Source organism: Podarcis liolepis (assembly GCF_965112155.1).
Source record: "Podarcis liolepis genome assembly, chromosome: 6".
In the NCBI taxonomy this organism is placed as follows: domain Eukaryota; kingdom Metazoa; phylum Chordata; class Lepidosauria; order Squamata; family Lacertidae; genus Podarcis; species Podarcis liolepis.
In genome coordinates this window covers 10,693,367-10,709,375 of record NC_139559.1, presented here as the reverse complement: position 1 = coordinate 10,709,375, position 16,009 = coordinate 10,693,367, and the positions used below count along the sequence as shown (strand labels likewise).

The following is a 16,009-nucleotide window of genomic DNA, read 5'->3' as shown; positions in this document are numbered from 1 at the left end:
TTTATTGTCGCCCCCGCCAGCATGAACCTCTCTTCTTCACCTACAACGGAAAGCCACCCCTCCCCTCCTTCAAATCCCTCCAAACACACCTTTTCTATTATGCTCTTGCAAAAAAAGCAAGCAATGCAAAAGTCTTGAAGCGCAGCAAAGTCTAACTCTGTGCCACTGCATTCATTTGTTCACAACAACCCCGTGTTGCTCTTTCACCAAGTCCTCTGTTCTCTCTCTCCAGTCTTGCTTCTAGACTGCACGCTCTTTAACACAGGGACTCCCTCATTTGTACAGAAGCAGCAAAGCGAAATGTTTTGAGAACTGAACTCACCGTCTGTGTTAGAAACTGGGATAGAAAACCTAGGAGCCAAATGGCTTCTGGGACCTGGGTTGTGGGCGCCAAAACAGAATGTCTGGTCACCACCGGGGGGTGGGGTGGGAGGAGGTCGGCAACACTTTTTATTTATCATTTTTGTAAGCATACAATTCCCATTAATATACAATTCACATAAGTGGCACATTGTTAATATTACAATTTTATCAGAAATTGTTAATACGTGTTTCATTTGGTGTTGACAATAAAAATATTGGTATCATACTTCAGTTTTCAAAACACTCCTCTCTTTATTGTTAAACTCCTTAACATCTCGTCTATCCTTAACATATAGTTTGAGGCTTCAAAGCACATGCATTTCAGCAATCCTTGAGTGTTAGCCAAGCGCAAAAAATGGCACCCAGACTTCTTGAGGTGCTTGGAAATGGAGAACCTTCAGGTGCAAAAGGCACCTGGAACCCTGCTAATTTCGAACCCTGCTCACCATCTTTTCACCTGCCTCTATGAAGCAGATTTCATTTCACCAACCCATCCTTGAGTATCCTAGAAGGTAAGCGGTAGAAAGCTTTTTGCAGCGACTGAACAGCCAAGGGTCAGAAACCCTTTGCAATTCTGCTGCAATTCATGCGCTGAACTACCAGTAGATAGGGATCGGCCTTCCCCTCACCAGCTGTCCTATTGGGTCCTCCCAGCTCAATTTCTATTCTGAAGGAACGTAGTGTCCTGGTCTTCGGAGCCAGGGTCCCCAAACCAGTCACGGCCTTTCAAACATCCTAAATGGCAGTGTCTTTCTAGCAGGAAGCTAAAATCTAGAGCCATTTACATCTGCTGCTGCTGATCTATTTGCTTACCCAGATGCGTCTCTCTCCCTCCACCCCCTTCAAGGCCGCACTGGGACTTCAGAAGAACATAATCAAAAGCTGCGTAGTCAGGCAGATGTCTTTGCCTTCCTCAGATTTCTCCGAGCTTTCATAACCTGTCAAGTTTTCAAAGCCCTTCAGCTATCTTGGATGCCACTGAGAGAATCTGGCCTCTTCCCCCCCCACCCCGGACCAGTTGCAGAAATTCATTTTAAATCTAGCCCTGCCGCAATGCGCTCCCCCCTTCTCTCCACACCTTTCCCTTTGAGAAAACCAAGGGACCGAAAGCAGGAGCAGAAAGCAGAGGGATCAAAACCTAAAAGGAAGCTAATTTAAAAAAGGAGTGGCGAGAGGAGAAGAAAAGGTAGAGCACGCCGGGGGTTCTTTTATTTGGCAATCGTAGCAAGCGTGTTGCCTATGGGAAGGTGTGCAGCGACAAACCCACTGTTCTCATTTCTTGCCAGGAGGGCTTAAGGCAGGTGACATTTTTCTCCTTATTATTAAAGCTTTTTCCTGGTACAACAAGATAAAAGGAACTAATCCAAATACAGTCTTACCTCTGGTTGTGAACGTGATGCGTGCGGGAGGCACGTTCACAACCCACAGCGTTCATAGCCTGAAGCGCTGCGTCTGCGTACGCGCATGACGCGATTCAGTGCTTCTGCACATGACATCATTTTGCGCTTCTGCACATGCACCAAAACCTGGAAGTAACGGTACTTCTGGGTTCGACGTGGTCTGCAACCCGAAAACGCACAACCCACAGCATTCGTAACCCAAGGGGGGGGGGAATGCAGAGTCCGCTCTCAAAGGTAGCTCTTGTCTCACACAGGAAGTGAGGGACCCTCCCAGAGTCCCATAGGAGCCAGTGTGGTGCAGTGGTTAAGAGCGGTAGTCTCGTAATCTGGGGAACTGGGTTTGCGTCTCCGCTCCTCCACATGCAGCTGCTGGGTGACCTTGGGCTATTCATACTTCTCTGAAGTCTCTCAGCCCCACTCACCTCACAGAGTGTGTGTTGTGGGGGAGGAAGGAAAAGGAGAATGTTAGCCGCTTTGAGACTCCTTAAAGGGAGTGAAAGGCGGGATATCAAATCCAAACTCTTCTTCTTCTTCCTCTCACCTGGGAGATTGGCATTTCCCGATTAGCGTGGAAAACTGTGTCAGGGAAGCCTGCATAGATGCCATGAGCTTCAAGTTTCAAGCACATGACTTCTGCCAAAGGAGTCTGGGAATGTGTGGTTCCCCCCCCCCCAAGATGCAATTCCCAGTGTCCTTAACAAACTACAGTTCCCATGGAAGAAGCAATGCACATTAAATGTATGGTGTGCACAAAGTCCACATATACAAGTCTTAGATTATCAATGCATTCTGCAAGGTGTGACCTGGGCAGTGGCTCTTTTGAACTTTGTGGAATCATAAGAGTTGGAAGGGACCATGAGGATCATCTAGCATTCTAGCCCAACCCCCTGCAATGCAGGAAACTTTTGCCCAATGTGGTGGGGCTCGAACACTTTTGGTTTCTGTTTAGACACACACAGCTCACTTGCTTGCTCCCCTAACACAAAACCCCACCTTTCCCCTCCCAGCAGCATCCCAAGTCTCCCTGCACACTTCCAGTAGCATCCCATGCAAGGAATAAGTGAGAATGGCTAAGCAAAAACCCCGAGGGCTTTGAAAAGATCCAGCGTTTGGCATTCACTTTGCCTCTCCTATGAAACGTTTTTCTTCTGAGGTATATTGACAGCATAACTGCATATGGATAACCAGAAAGGGGCCTGTGCAGAGGTGATCACAAAACAGGAAAATGCACAAGGCTTTCAGATTGATGACTAGGCCAAACAGAGTTGAATATGTATTACCTATATATTACCTATTATGTCCAGTGGAAGGCGAGAGGTGGTATGGGGTGCCGGATTTTGGAGTCGCACAGAGCACTGCTGAACTTTGGGGCACCAAGGCCCACTAATGGAGTAACAAAGCAGCATATAAGTCCCTGCCCCACTGAGCTTACAATGTAAAGTAAACGTAAAGGGACCCCTGACCATTAGGTCCAGTCGTTACCGACTCTGGGGTTGCGACACTCATCTCGCTTTATTGGCCGAGGAAGCCGGCGTACAGCTTCCGGGTCATGTGGCCAGCATGACTAAGCCGCTTCTGGCAAAACCAGAGCAGCGCACGGAAACGCCGTTTACCTTCCCGCCGGAGTGGTACCTATTTATCTACTTGCACTTTTGACAAGCTTTCGAACTGCTAGGTTGGCAGGAGCAGGGACCGAGCAACGGCAGCTCACCCCTTCGTGGGGATTTGAACCGCCAACCTTCTGATTGGCAAGTCTTAGGCTCTGTGGTTTAACCGACACCGCCACCCGCGTCCCGGAGCTTACAAGCTAGATATGTACTAAGAGTTTTCTTGCACACATCCCCATGTTTTAGCATTTAGAACAAATGCTTGGTCCTAGTTACAACCTGCCCCTTTTCTCTTCCTTTGCTTTGTGGTTTGGCTTTTTCTAACCAGATAAAGGCACCCCCATCTCTCAAAAGGCTAAAAATACTACTATTATCTTTTTCACTCGCTGCTGTGATTGTGCTCCAAGAAAACTCCTGCCAAGAAAATGCTGAAGCCAAGTGATCTGCCCTCCTTCGGAAGAACGGCTTTTAGATTCTGTTTCAAAAGTGCAATTCCTAATTATGGCTTTTGCTGTACCCTTTCCTAATTGTGTAACTGATTCTCTTGAAATGTCAACATGCCATTTGAGTTCCGAATATTTGCTCTCAAAAGACACCCAAAAAAGAAGAAGAGAGTCAAACACCACATACTAAATAAAGCTACCCTGACCTCTTATGTAAGAACAGCCTGAGTCAATATCGTGTCAGCCCTACAAGTCATTAATTTTGAAGCCTGCAGGGACAAGGTTTTAATGCTCTTTTCTTTATTTGATGCTGAGCAGCTATTCTCCAGCTCCTCTCTCCACCCCCTAAAGGGGTTCAGATATAAATGATGTGAAGTTTCTCACACTGGATCTTGCTTGCACTTCCAGGGATACACATCAGCACCACAAAGCCAACAAAGTTCACCTGCCCCAAAGACCTTTCAGTCTAAACTTAGCTGGCTTGCCCCAGAAGGGCAAGACCACCTCCAAGCCTCAGCTGGAGAGCAGGCTCTTTTGCAACTGCAAAAACTTTGCTGTCAGCTGCTCATTAATGAGGCACAAATTGACCTCCACCACACTTCAATCCCCCTGGATCACACAGCTGGAATTATGGTCTGCTGCACCATGGAATTCAGGTACAGGGGCGACAACAAGGTTTCCAAGACCCAATCACAGCACAGGCAGTGGGGTTGGGCAGGTGTTCCTCCACGTTCCTCATGTACTTCCTGTGCCCATGTTCCTTCCTGTGATATTTACTGTGCATGGGAGAGGAGGTCTTGTAGCCTTCCCTGGGACAGGGCTGTGGCTCAGTGGTACAGAATCTGCTTTCCACACCAAAGGTCCCGGGTTCAATCCTTGGCATTGGCAGGTAGGGATGGGCTGCTTTCCTGAAAGCCTGGGCAGCTGCTGGCAGTCAGTGTAGGCTATACTGAGCTAGGTGGGGTGACCTGATATAAAGGCAGCTTCATATGATTCTCTGTCTTCCCTATCACCAGAAAGGGATAATATTACGGGATGTTTACCTAGCAATGCCACTTTGCTCCTTCCATTGATTCCAGAGGATGGAGAAACTAAGGAAAGCAAGGCAATAAGAGAGGCTACCTGCTCCCCTGATTAATGTTTCTGGAAGAAATCTCAGCTGAGGGTTGTTGTTGTTTAGTCATTTAGTCGTGTCCGACTCTTCGTGACCCCATAGACCAGAGCACGCCAGGCAGTCCTGTCTTCCACTGCCTCCCGCAGTTTGTTCAAACTCATGCTGGTAGCTTCGAGAACACTGTCCAACCATCTCGTCCTTTGTCGTCCCCTTTTCCTTGTGCCCTCCATCTTTCCCAACATCAGGGTCTTTTCCACGGAGTCTTCTCTTCTCATGAGGTGGCCAAAGTATTGGAGCCTCAGTTTCAGGATCTGTCCTTCCAGTGAGCACTCAGAGCTGATTTCCTTCAGAATGGAGAGGTTTGATCTTCTTGCAGTACATGGGACTATCAAGAGTCTCCTGCAGCACCATAATTCAAAAGCATCAATTCTTCGGCGATCAGCCTTCTTTATTGTCCAGCTCTCACTTCCATGCATCACTACTGGGAAAACCATAGCTTTAACTATACGGACCTTTGTTGGCAAGATGCTGTCTAGGTTTAGTTTGGTTTATTACAAATCACCAGCTAGCTCATACTATGAATTTCATTTTTACAGCATTTATACCCTGTCCTTTAGCCAAGAAAGGGCTTGCAAAAAATCAGTCCCAAGGCGGTCCCTTCCTTAGAGGCTAAAACCCACCAGCTACTACTACAATGGCCCTGTTCTATCCTACCCGGTGCCAGGCTGCCTAGGGCTAACGTGGAGGACACTGGGTAGCTATACTACAGCATATCATTAATGAAAGCAAACAAATGGGTCAGGAACGAGACTCAGTGTTGGAGTCTGTGCTTTGCGCATGCAGGTTCAATCTGCAGCTAAGAGGATAAGGTTTGGAGAAAGAACTGCCCATTGATGCACAGAAAACCAAAAACTAAATGGAGGAACAGTCTGATCCTGGTGTAGGGCAGTTCTCTCTGTTCTGAGCCTTTAAGGGCTGCATCTAGTTGTTTAAGCAACACCGGAGAAGTACAATCCACAATACAGACAGGAGGCACACCTGCTGCCTTTACCTGACAAGCTTCCAGCCTTGCATTTTCTGCCAGTTACGTGCATCTGGCAAACTGGAAGGAGATCTGGCAAGAAAGAGAAGCTTGTTCAAAGGGTCACAGCAAGGACATTGCGCAGCAACCATGCTGTGACAGCTCCTTTTGAATGTGGCTTGGCACAAGAAGAGGCTGAATTATGATTTATATGATGCAGGCAGAGCCTGGATGCTGCTGCAGCCTGTATATTTTAGGACAGGGTTGTTCTAGATCTGCAAGAGGGGTCACCAAAGCACCTGGTTTGCTTATACGGGCTGAGCCAAAGGGTTGATCTCCAGAAATTCTGGGCTCATTCTCAGACACGGAGGACTGATGCAACGTCAGTCACAACGGGAAGCCTGGAACTTTAATCCTGTTTATGCCAGCATTGAAAGGGAATCACAACCAGCGTTAGAAACTCAGATATATAAGCTAGGCACCAAATGGCTCTTTAAAGCAGAGTTACAGTCGCCAGAACGGAATGTGTCATTGCCATTCGGAGGCCAGGCGGCTTGAAAGTCGCATTTTTCAGCACAACTTTTTGGTTCCTGAAATTTGTGCTGATTGTGCAGATAGAATATAACAGGCAGAATTCTACAGGATGTGTTTTTAGTGTGTGAAAACAGGCAAGATCCAAGGATCCCCAGGCACGCACCTCCAGATGGTGAAGATGTCAGGCAGCATCCTGGCACCTGGGCATCTTCACTTGGTCACAAGTGAACGATAGCCAGGAGCAAAATGCACCTGGCAAATTTTGCACGCTGATCTCAAGAGGACTACAGGAAGAGGTCACAGAGCAAAAGGCTTTGCGAGGGGGCCAAAGGGGAAGGGAGAAGGGTGCACCCTTCTACCAATGAACTAATTGCAATGCCAAAATGTCTAAGGCAACGCCACCACCGTTGCATTTTTAGCACTCAATGCTGGGGAAAAAACCCCGCTTTAAGTGTGCCCTACCCAGGCAGTCCAATATACTGTTAGGATATTTCCGTTCCACCTTAAAAGGGAGCAGGATGTTTGTGTCACAGCCTGCGCATTTCCTGTTCACAGGATGTTTATGTTTGCTATTGCTTTCGTTTCTCTCTCTGTCGGAGACACTGTCGCAGGCAGTCATGTCTTTCTTTGTTCTGATCAACGCTGAATAAAGCTTGTAAATAATGCTCTCCTGAGTGCAACTTTTGGCTGTGCATTATCTGCTGATAGAGTGTGCATGAGCTCTAGAATGTGGCAAGATATTTTCTAGAAACTCATGTCGCTAATCGATGATACTGCGTGCCTACGGGAGATCGATGGATCGTCCAGCAAACGGCTTGGGGCCATGATGGACTTTATCTCCCTGGCAGTATCCCAACATATACAACCTAGGCAACAGAACCCTTCCTCAAGTAATGGAAGGAAGGATTCAATGACTAGATAAACAGGGAAAGGAGACTGTGATGGGTGGTTGTTCCTGAAGAAGGAATTACTAATGCCACAATGACAAATAATTCCAATGAGACAAACCAACCAATAGCTGGACGAAGCAAGGGGCAGATAAACAAGCCATGTCACTGTACTAGAACTAACAGGTTTATATAACAGGAGAATGGATTTTGGATGAACACTAGGAGAAACTCCTTAACTGCAAGGGTTTTCCAACCATGGATTGCTAGAGATGGTGGCTTCACCTGCAGCGCAGGATTTTGAAGCAGAGGCTGGATAGCCTCTGTTGGGGATGCTCAGGATCCAAACTTCCTGCTCTGAGCAAGGGCGTTTGCTAGATGGTGTATGTGCTCCCTTCTCACCCCACAAAGCAACTCTGATTCATTTCAATGTTTTTGCTTGCATCATTTATTCTGCCTGCCATAGAGAAGTGAAGGGAAAGATGCAGGGCATTGGCTACTCCTCCCCAAACCCCAGAAATCTTATTTGGCCATCGCTCGGGGCTCTGAGAGAACGATTGCCCACACAGTTCTCAGGCATATCACTGCAGCTGCGAGAAGCCTACGCTTTGCAAAATAATAAAAGGTTGGTATTCAGGAAACTGAATTCCGCTTCCAAGAGCTTGTTTTGTTCCATCTTAGGGCTAACAAGAATTGCAGTACGCGCACACACAACGGTGCAGTTGTGCCAGCTCAGAGAAGAAGGTGCCATCTATGGATAGAAGAACATCAGAAGAGGGCTGCTGTGACAGGACAAATGAATATCTGCTCCAGAATCCTGTTCTCACAGTGGCTCACCAGAAGCCCATGGGACGCATGCAAGCAAGACTTGAGTGCAACTGAGCTCTCCCCACTTGAAAATCCCACAAGTGCATGCTGCCTCCAACTGTGGAAGACCAGTATCAATGTGCTGCGAACCCTGCCACACTGTTAGCCTAGGGCGTGTCATTTCAGGGGGTGCAACTTAATTGTTCCAAATTTCTTCAGTGAGGGGTTTTATAAATATGCTTTGGGGTGTGAGAAATTCAAATCTGCTATTATTTTTGTGATTGGACAACATTTGGCTCGCTAAGTCTTTCTTTGAAGGAGAAGCACATGACATGCTTTTGGAAAACCAAAGCATTTTAATTTTTCTTTCTGAAAACGTCAGGTAATGCTAAATAACAATAATGAGCAATAATAGTAACATACACTATAACTGCCAGTCATTTTTAATTATTTCTATGCAATTTCACACACATTTTACTTCCCAAGCAAAACTTAATTATATTAATTTCACAAAAATATCCTTTGAATTCCCAAGTCATGCTACAACCTTTTACCACCCCTCGTTTTTGGAAGCTGAAAGTTGAAAAATCCAATACGCTCTCCATGTTAGCCCAAATCCAGCTTCTTTGGAGCCATTTCCTCACACCCTGGCTCAGAAAACACATAGTAGGGAGCAGAATCTCAACCGATGGTATGTAGGAATCTCCCTTATACCAAGCCACACCACTGACCCACCTAGCTCAGGATACTGTCGGCTCTGACTGCCAGCAGCTTTCCAGGGGTTCAGAGTGGAGTCTTTTTCCAGCCCTTTCTGGAGATGTCGGTGATTGGACCCGGGATCTTTTGCACACAAAGAACGTGCTGCACCACCGAGTTATGACCTTTCTCACTTGCCTGGTGCCCAGGCTCCACATTCTGGACAGCGTGGAAGCACAACTGGTTACAGAGTTCCTAATGGTAGACAGAGATTTTATGCACACAGAACCCTTTGCTACAGTCTACCCAAAGCTTGGAGGTCAGACGGGCATGACCTGAAGCTGAACATAGACCCAGGGAAGAGGAGCATGGCTATGATGCCACCCCTCTCCAGGCATTGATTGAACATGCAGGCTGGATTGTGGGAAGAGAGATAGGATCACAGGATCCAACCCACCCCCAACAGTTTTGCATCCCAAGATCTTAAATGGAACAGACCCCACACATGCACAACACATTCCCTACTAACTGAGCTACAGCTCTCTCAATTATTGCACATCTATACAGTAGTACTAAATTATGCACTGGCATGCACATCCCAGATGCACTGTCATGTAATGATCCTTGCTTAAAAAGAAAATCAACTGAGATGCTAGCAGAGAGGTTAGTCAGCAACATCACTTTTGCAAGCAGAACAGGAATAATTATGCTTTTGGTAAACACGAACTCTGGGATGCCACAGGCTCAGGCTGGAAATTTCTGAACCCGACAGCCTGACTTTCATTAAAAGCAGCAATTCTTAATTCTTCCCTGCAAAACACTTGGCGTTCCTCTTCTCCGGAGGCTCACCCTCAAAGCTCGACAGCGCACAACAAGCCTATTATAACCGAAGAGCCAGGGCAAACAAACAAAGACAGGGCAGTGAAGCAACACAAACATACAAGGGAAATAGTTTTTGTCTGGGCAGGGTAATTTACAGGCCGGATCAAGGAATTTACAGGCCTACCGGGAACGCATTGTGCCCAGGTTAGAAGAGCACAATAAGAGAAGTTTGCTCTGCTCTCCCAGGGCTGCCATTTGGTGGATTAAACTACACATAACAACCCCTTCTCCCAACCCTAACTGGTCAACTGATGAGTAAAATATGTAAGTTATTAATGTGTTAAAAGCAGTTGACAGTGAACCTAGAGAAAAACATACTAATGACAAAAGTGAGGGACTTTAGAAGACTCAAATGCAGGTCCTCTCAGAAACTTGGTGGAAGGCCATCTATGGTTCTCCTTGAAGGTCTCTTGACTCCATCGACTTCATCCTACATGGCCAATGGTCACCGACGACAGGAATTCCACAACAACTGGGAGACAGATCATCCCCACCCCTGATTTATGGAGCACCATACCAGGCCACACTCAGCAAGCGTGATGGACTTAAGCTCCTGAACACTGGGTAATCAAAACGCCATTATTCTGACCAGCTCGATGCATTTGCTTCCTGCTTCCTCCTGGACCCTGCATACGGGTCACGGACACAACCGCCAGGTACTCTAGGAGACTCAATGTTATGCGAATTAAATGTGGCATGCAGAAGAAGAAGAAGAGGAGTTTGGATTTGATATCCCGCCTTTCACTCCCTTTAAGGAGTCTCAAAGCGGCTAACATTCTCCTTTCCCTTCCGCCCCCACAACAAACACTCTGTGAGGTGAGTGGGGCTGAGAGACTTCAAAGAAGTGTGACTGGCCCAAGGTCACCCAGCAGCTGCATGTGGAGGAGCAGAGACACGAACCCAGTTCCCCAGATTAGGAGACAACCGCTCTTAACCACTACACCACACTGCAGCACCCTAGACAAGAGTTTCAGGGATTGCCAACACCTGAATGAGAGTTGTATTCACGCACCATTGTGAAGCACACAGTGGACCGGAATCTAAGGGTCCCATTGTTATCAGATGACACCACAATACACATATACTTATTTATGTTCTTGATTATATGGAATGTCTGGTAGTGTGCGGGCCATGACAAAATAATAATAGCCTTTTAATAAGCCTCTCTTGCCTTGCCTTCCTATATTGACATGGGCAGACTTTGGAGGAAGGGGAAAGCAAATACTGGCTTGAATTTATCGCATCCCATTTGCATCCTGTGTCCCAAGTCCCAACTGCATCTCAATAACCCCTTTGGGCCACTCATTCTCCCAGGCCGTTGCCAAAAAGCTTCATGTAGTAATAAACACTAAAAGCAAAAGATTTCTGTTGTAAATGGAACACTCCGACTCTCATGGCCTTTTGCTATTGCTCAATATTTATTAATACTGTAATTATTCCTAGTTGTTAGGGGATTTTTTTGGGGGGGGGGGTGTTCTTTGACATTTTCACTTGTTTGCCCTGAACAGTTGAAATGGATTGTATGTGTGTGATGAGACTCCTTAGTTGTGCAAAGCTTGCTGTAAAACAAAACATAGCATTTCTTATTGCCTGCTTAGGTTTCTAGCCCCTAAAAGATAGATATTGGGTTGGAAGGAGCATCCTTTAATCCATCGGCCCACTGTCGCTGTCTTGTATTGTTTTGCTAGCTGATGGATTTATGCCATTCTATTGCACCCCCTCGTATATATTTTATGGTTTTTAATAGGCTATTCACTCCTTTCAGGGGTGTGTGTGGGTGTGTGGACTTCGGGTCAAAAAAGTGGCATATAATATACTGCAAGAGGATCAGCACCCTATCTTTATTTACTTTCTTAATATGTTTCTTCCTACAGAGATGCTGCTGCTAAATTTATTTACTGTTGGCTAAGAGCCTTCAGCCGCTCCTGCAGGCAGCCATGAATAACTGTCGGTTTGGGAATCATAGAATTGTAGTGTTGTAAGGTACCCCCCTCTGTAATGTCGTTTCTGTGTGGCTAGACAACACACAGGGAAAATCTGAGGTGGGAGACGGGTCCAGAAGAAAGTTGGGCTTCTGGAATGATGGGCTGAGGGAAGACTACTCCCAAATCTTCGAATGGGTCATTATCATAAACTCAACAGAGCTAAAACCACTTGACTCTTCTCTAAGCACGACACGGGGCTTGGGTCACCACTGTGCACCATGCCTTGAACACACAAGCACAACCCTACATGACCTTTGGTAAAATCTGCTTTTTCTCTCAACATATGCACAATAATGTTAAGGACTCTTGAGCAGCTGATTTTTTTTGAGCAGCCAATTAAAGAGCATCCCCAACAGACCTAGCAAAACAAAGGCACAGCTCATGCCACCTTTTGCTAAGTCCCATAAGGTCCACGCAGAACCAGAATTCCACTAGTGGAATTCTCAAGAGCATCCTCAAAGCACAGTCGAGTTATGACTCCCAGGAGAAGTTACTTAGACTCTCATAATATGATAGGGAAAGAGGTAGGGTGTTAATTTGGACTCATCACCCAGCCTCTCCATAGGGCAGTGAGGTCCATAAGCAGAGCGGGAGATATTCCCTAGGGTTTGGGGGAAGCAGAAGCTTAGTTCCCAGCAGAACATTAATTTCCCAGCAAGAAATTAAAAGAAAAGATGGACTTATGTTAATAGGACATTAAAATGTTGTAAGACATAGGCATGTAAGTTTATCATCAGTCACTTTATCTGTATGCCAAAGTTAAAACCTTTCTCAAGGCGGCCATACCACATATTTAAAAAAAGTCACAAGCATAATAATACTAGTCATAAACATGAAACAAGACACCAGAAAGCACACAGTCAAACTGAACAATTTCCACATAATTCCCAAGAACCAAAATAATGATAGAATAAAATAACATCAACAATAGCAGCAACCCCATTCCCAGATAAGCCTCATAAACCCTATTAGCCAATTAGATACCTTATTAGCATCTAAGACCAAATGCTTTTTGGGGGTCAGGGAAAGGGAAGAGGAGAAGAATCCTCATCAAAAGTAAAGATGCCAGGAAGACTCTCTCATCCTTTACACACTTAAGATAAAGAGACTTGTTGGAGCTAGTCTGCAATCCTGCACAGACTTGCTTTAGAGTAAGCACTGTTTACGGTGCAGCTGTTTGGATGTTTACTCACAAATATACTACACTGAAGCCTGCAATGGAAAAGGGCCCTAGCTCAGTGATAGAAGATCTGTTTTGTCTCACGTTCAGCCCTTGGAGCTGGGAGGGATTCGGCGGCGCATGAACCCTGCATGAAACGCTGGAGAGCTGCTGCCAGCCAGTGTAGACAATATTAAGCTACATAGACTTAAAAAAAGAGGAAAAGTCCGGCCAGGTAAGTTATGGCTGTAGTCTTAGGGCGGCTCTTCTTCCATAAAGAAAAAGTCAACCATATAAAAGCAGGTGGGCCTTTTTAACCCCTTCGTGCTCGTTTGTTTATTGCAGCGTTTACAAATGACGCCGCTGGGGCAGCCTTTAGCTAGCTATAAAACAAAACAATAAAAACACACACCGACGACAGGATCTCCAGCCTGCAAGGGACCGATTATATCTGCCCAGCAATCCAATAAAACGGACAGGTGGGCGTGGGGAACAAGGAAGAAATGGGCGACTCTGAGTAGGTGTAAGAGGAACCGATTGCCTTCGGAGACAAAACCCGACGTAAAGAGGGAAAGCGTTTGCGCAGCGCAAGAAGACTGAAGACAGGACACATATGTATATATGTACATTTAGATCCGGAAACTGGTCAAACGCAGGCACCTGCCCGAACTCCCCTTCCCACCCCGCTTTTTCCAAAAAGGACACAGGAATCCGAGACACACCTCCCCCCCCGGGGCCCTCCTCACCTTTGCCTCTGCACTTCCAAGGGGAACCCTCCTCCGGCGGCGGCGGCGGCGATGCTCTGGGTGGGGCTCAGCAGCCCCGCGGGGGCGACGCCCGGCTTCGCCAAGACCCCCGCGGCTGCGACGGCCGGGCCGGGCACCACGGGGCAGAGCGGGCTGCCCAGCAGCAGCTGGGGCAGGAGGGCGGCGGCGGCGGCGCCCAGCCCGCGGGAAGGGTCCAGCTCGGCGGCGGCGGCGGCAGGCAGCAGCAGCCCCGGCGGGGTGGCGAGCAGGAGCCTCGAGGGGGGCAAAGCATCGTCGTCGGGCCGCTCCCCGGGGGCCGCGGCGGAGGACGAGGGCGGCGGGCGCGGCGGAGGCGGCGGCTGCTGCGGAGACTGCAGCGGCGTCTTGCCCGGGGCCAGGCACGGCGGCCGCCCGTCCAGGGAGATGTTGTTGAGGAAGAAGAGGGCGGCCTGCCGCCGGCGAGAATCCCCGCCGCGCTTCCTCGCCGGCGGAGGCGGCGCGGGCTCCCCGGGCGGCGGAGGAGGAGGCTCCGGGGGCTCCCGGTCCGCGGACGAGCCGCACGCAGCCGCAGCCATTCTCTCCGCTCGCTGCTGCTGCTGCTGCTGCCACCAGCGGCCGCCCGGGCAGCCGTCGCGGCCGCCCCAAGCCCGGCCGGGTGGAGCCCTCTTCTCCGCGCTGCCCAGCGAGAGGGCGCTCGCCCAGGCGGCTCGCAAGGCCATTGGCCGCGGCGCGCCGCTATGCAAATACTCGAGGCGGCCCCGCCGACCAGCCCATTGGCTGCCGCGCTTCCCCATTGTCTGCCTGGCGCCGCCCCGTCGCCTCCTTCCGCCCGGCTGCAAAAGCGTTTTTCTTTCTCCCTCGGCTCCGCCTCTTCCTCCCTCTTGCCGAACGTAGCCGGCCGGGTCCTAAAGCGCGCCGGGTTCCGGGACCTGCGTTTATTAATGGGCAGGGCGAGGGGACGAGGCTAGTCCTCATGGAGGATCGTGGGGTTTTTCCTCTTTCTTATCCTTGTTGAATCAGGGGCGGGAGGGGGAAAGCCGGCGGCGCTGCAGATGTATCGCTGGGTTTGGTTTGGTTTATTGTATTTCTGTGCCGTTTTTAGTGCAAATGAATCCTAGAGCATAGCTGTCAACTTACAGATTGGAAAATAAGGGACCAGCAGCCTCGAAAATAAGGGATCAGCAGCCAAAATAAGGGATTTTAGTCAACCGGCTGAAATACAAAGTTAAAAGGAACCAGATAATTTGGGAGAGCAGCGCCGGTTTTTAGCCCTTTGTTTCCAGAGGTTGCTGCTCAAGACACCAGCTAATGAAACACTGCAATTAAATAACTACAAGCAGCAACCACTTTTCGCGCAAAACCCTCCCGCAGTTTGGTCAAACTCATGCTGGTAGCTTCCAGAACACTATCCAACCATCTCGTCCTCTGTCGTCCCCTTCTCCTCGTGCCCTTGCAGAGGCAGCTTGAATTGTATGAAATAATGAACAAATAATCAATGACACAATTACAATTTAAAATGAAACCATCTATATGACACTGTTAACAAAGCAACAACAAAAAATAATCACAGCTAAACACTATTAACAAAACAGCAGCTGAAAAATAAGCTGAACATCACCATTAGAGCAAAATCCATATTATATGGTTAGCATATCAATATGGCGTTTATAATCTAAAATAATACTAACAGCATTAACAGAAGAGCAGCTGAAAAAAACCTAACCTAAGCACTGTTAAGTTCATATAAACGTTCTCCACGACCCCATGACTTGTGATCATTAAGATACACATAAAATACACACAGTGTCCATTGTTAAGCCAGCGCAACCAGCAGCTGCGCTGGCTGTGGTCCTAAGGTAATGCGCCATAGGGGAGACCATGGGGCTCTTACCACCAGTGGAAAGAAGAAGAAGAAGAGTTTGGATTTGATATCCCGCTTTATCACTACCCTAAGGAGTCTCAAAGCGGCTAACATTCTCCTTTCCCTTCCTCCCCCACAACAAACACTCTGTGAGATGAGTGGGGCTGAGAGACTTCAGAGAAGTGTGACTGGCCCAAGGTCACCCAGCAGCTGCATGTGGAGGAGCAGGGAATCGAACCCGGTTCACCAGATTACGAGTCCACTGCTCTTAACCAGTACACCACACTGGAAAGGTGGACTGCAGCTCCTTCACTGGTTGTGCCATGCGAAGTTGGTAGGCTCCTCCAGTCAACAGCTTACCTGCATCATCCTGTGCCAACTGCAGCTTCCAGGCCAACATTAAGAGCAGGGAGAACATTGCAGAAATCATATATTGGAGTTACCAATGGCTGAAACATTGGTGGCCAGGTTATCCTAGTCCAGGAACTGCTGTAGCCTGATCAC

The 16,009-nt window shown here is 48.0% G+C and overlaps 1 protein-coding gene across 1 annotated transcript in view; it reads right to left on the bottom strand.

Annotated features, from left to right (window-relative positions):
* CABLES2 (Cdk5 and Abl enzyme substrate 2) overlaps positions 1 to 14,438 on the bottom strand; it is a gene marked incomplete at its 5' end in the record, with an annotated part of 51,437 nt that extends 36,999 nt beyond the window's left edge. The window contains one exon of the mRNA XM_083507464.1: positions 13,645 to 14,438. Coding sequence (XP_083363590.1) covers positions 13,645 to 14,438 — 794 coding nt within the window. The remainder of the gene's footprint in view (positions 1 to 13,644) is intronic.
* Between the last annotated feature and the right edge of the window lie 1,571 nt (positions 14,439 to 16,009).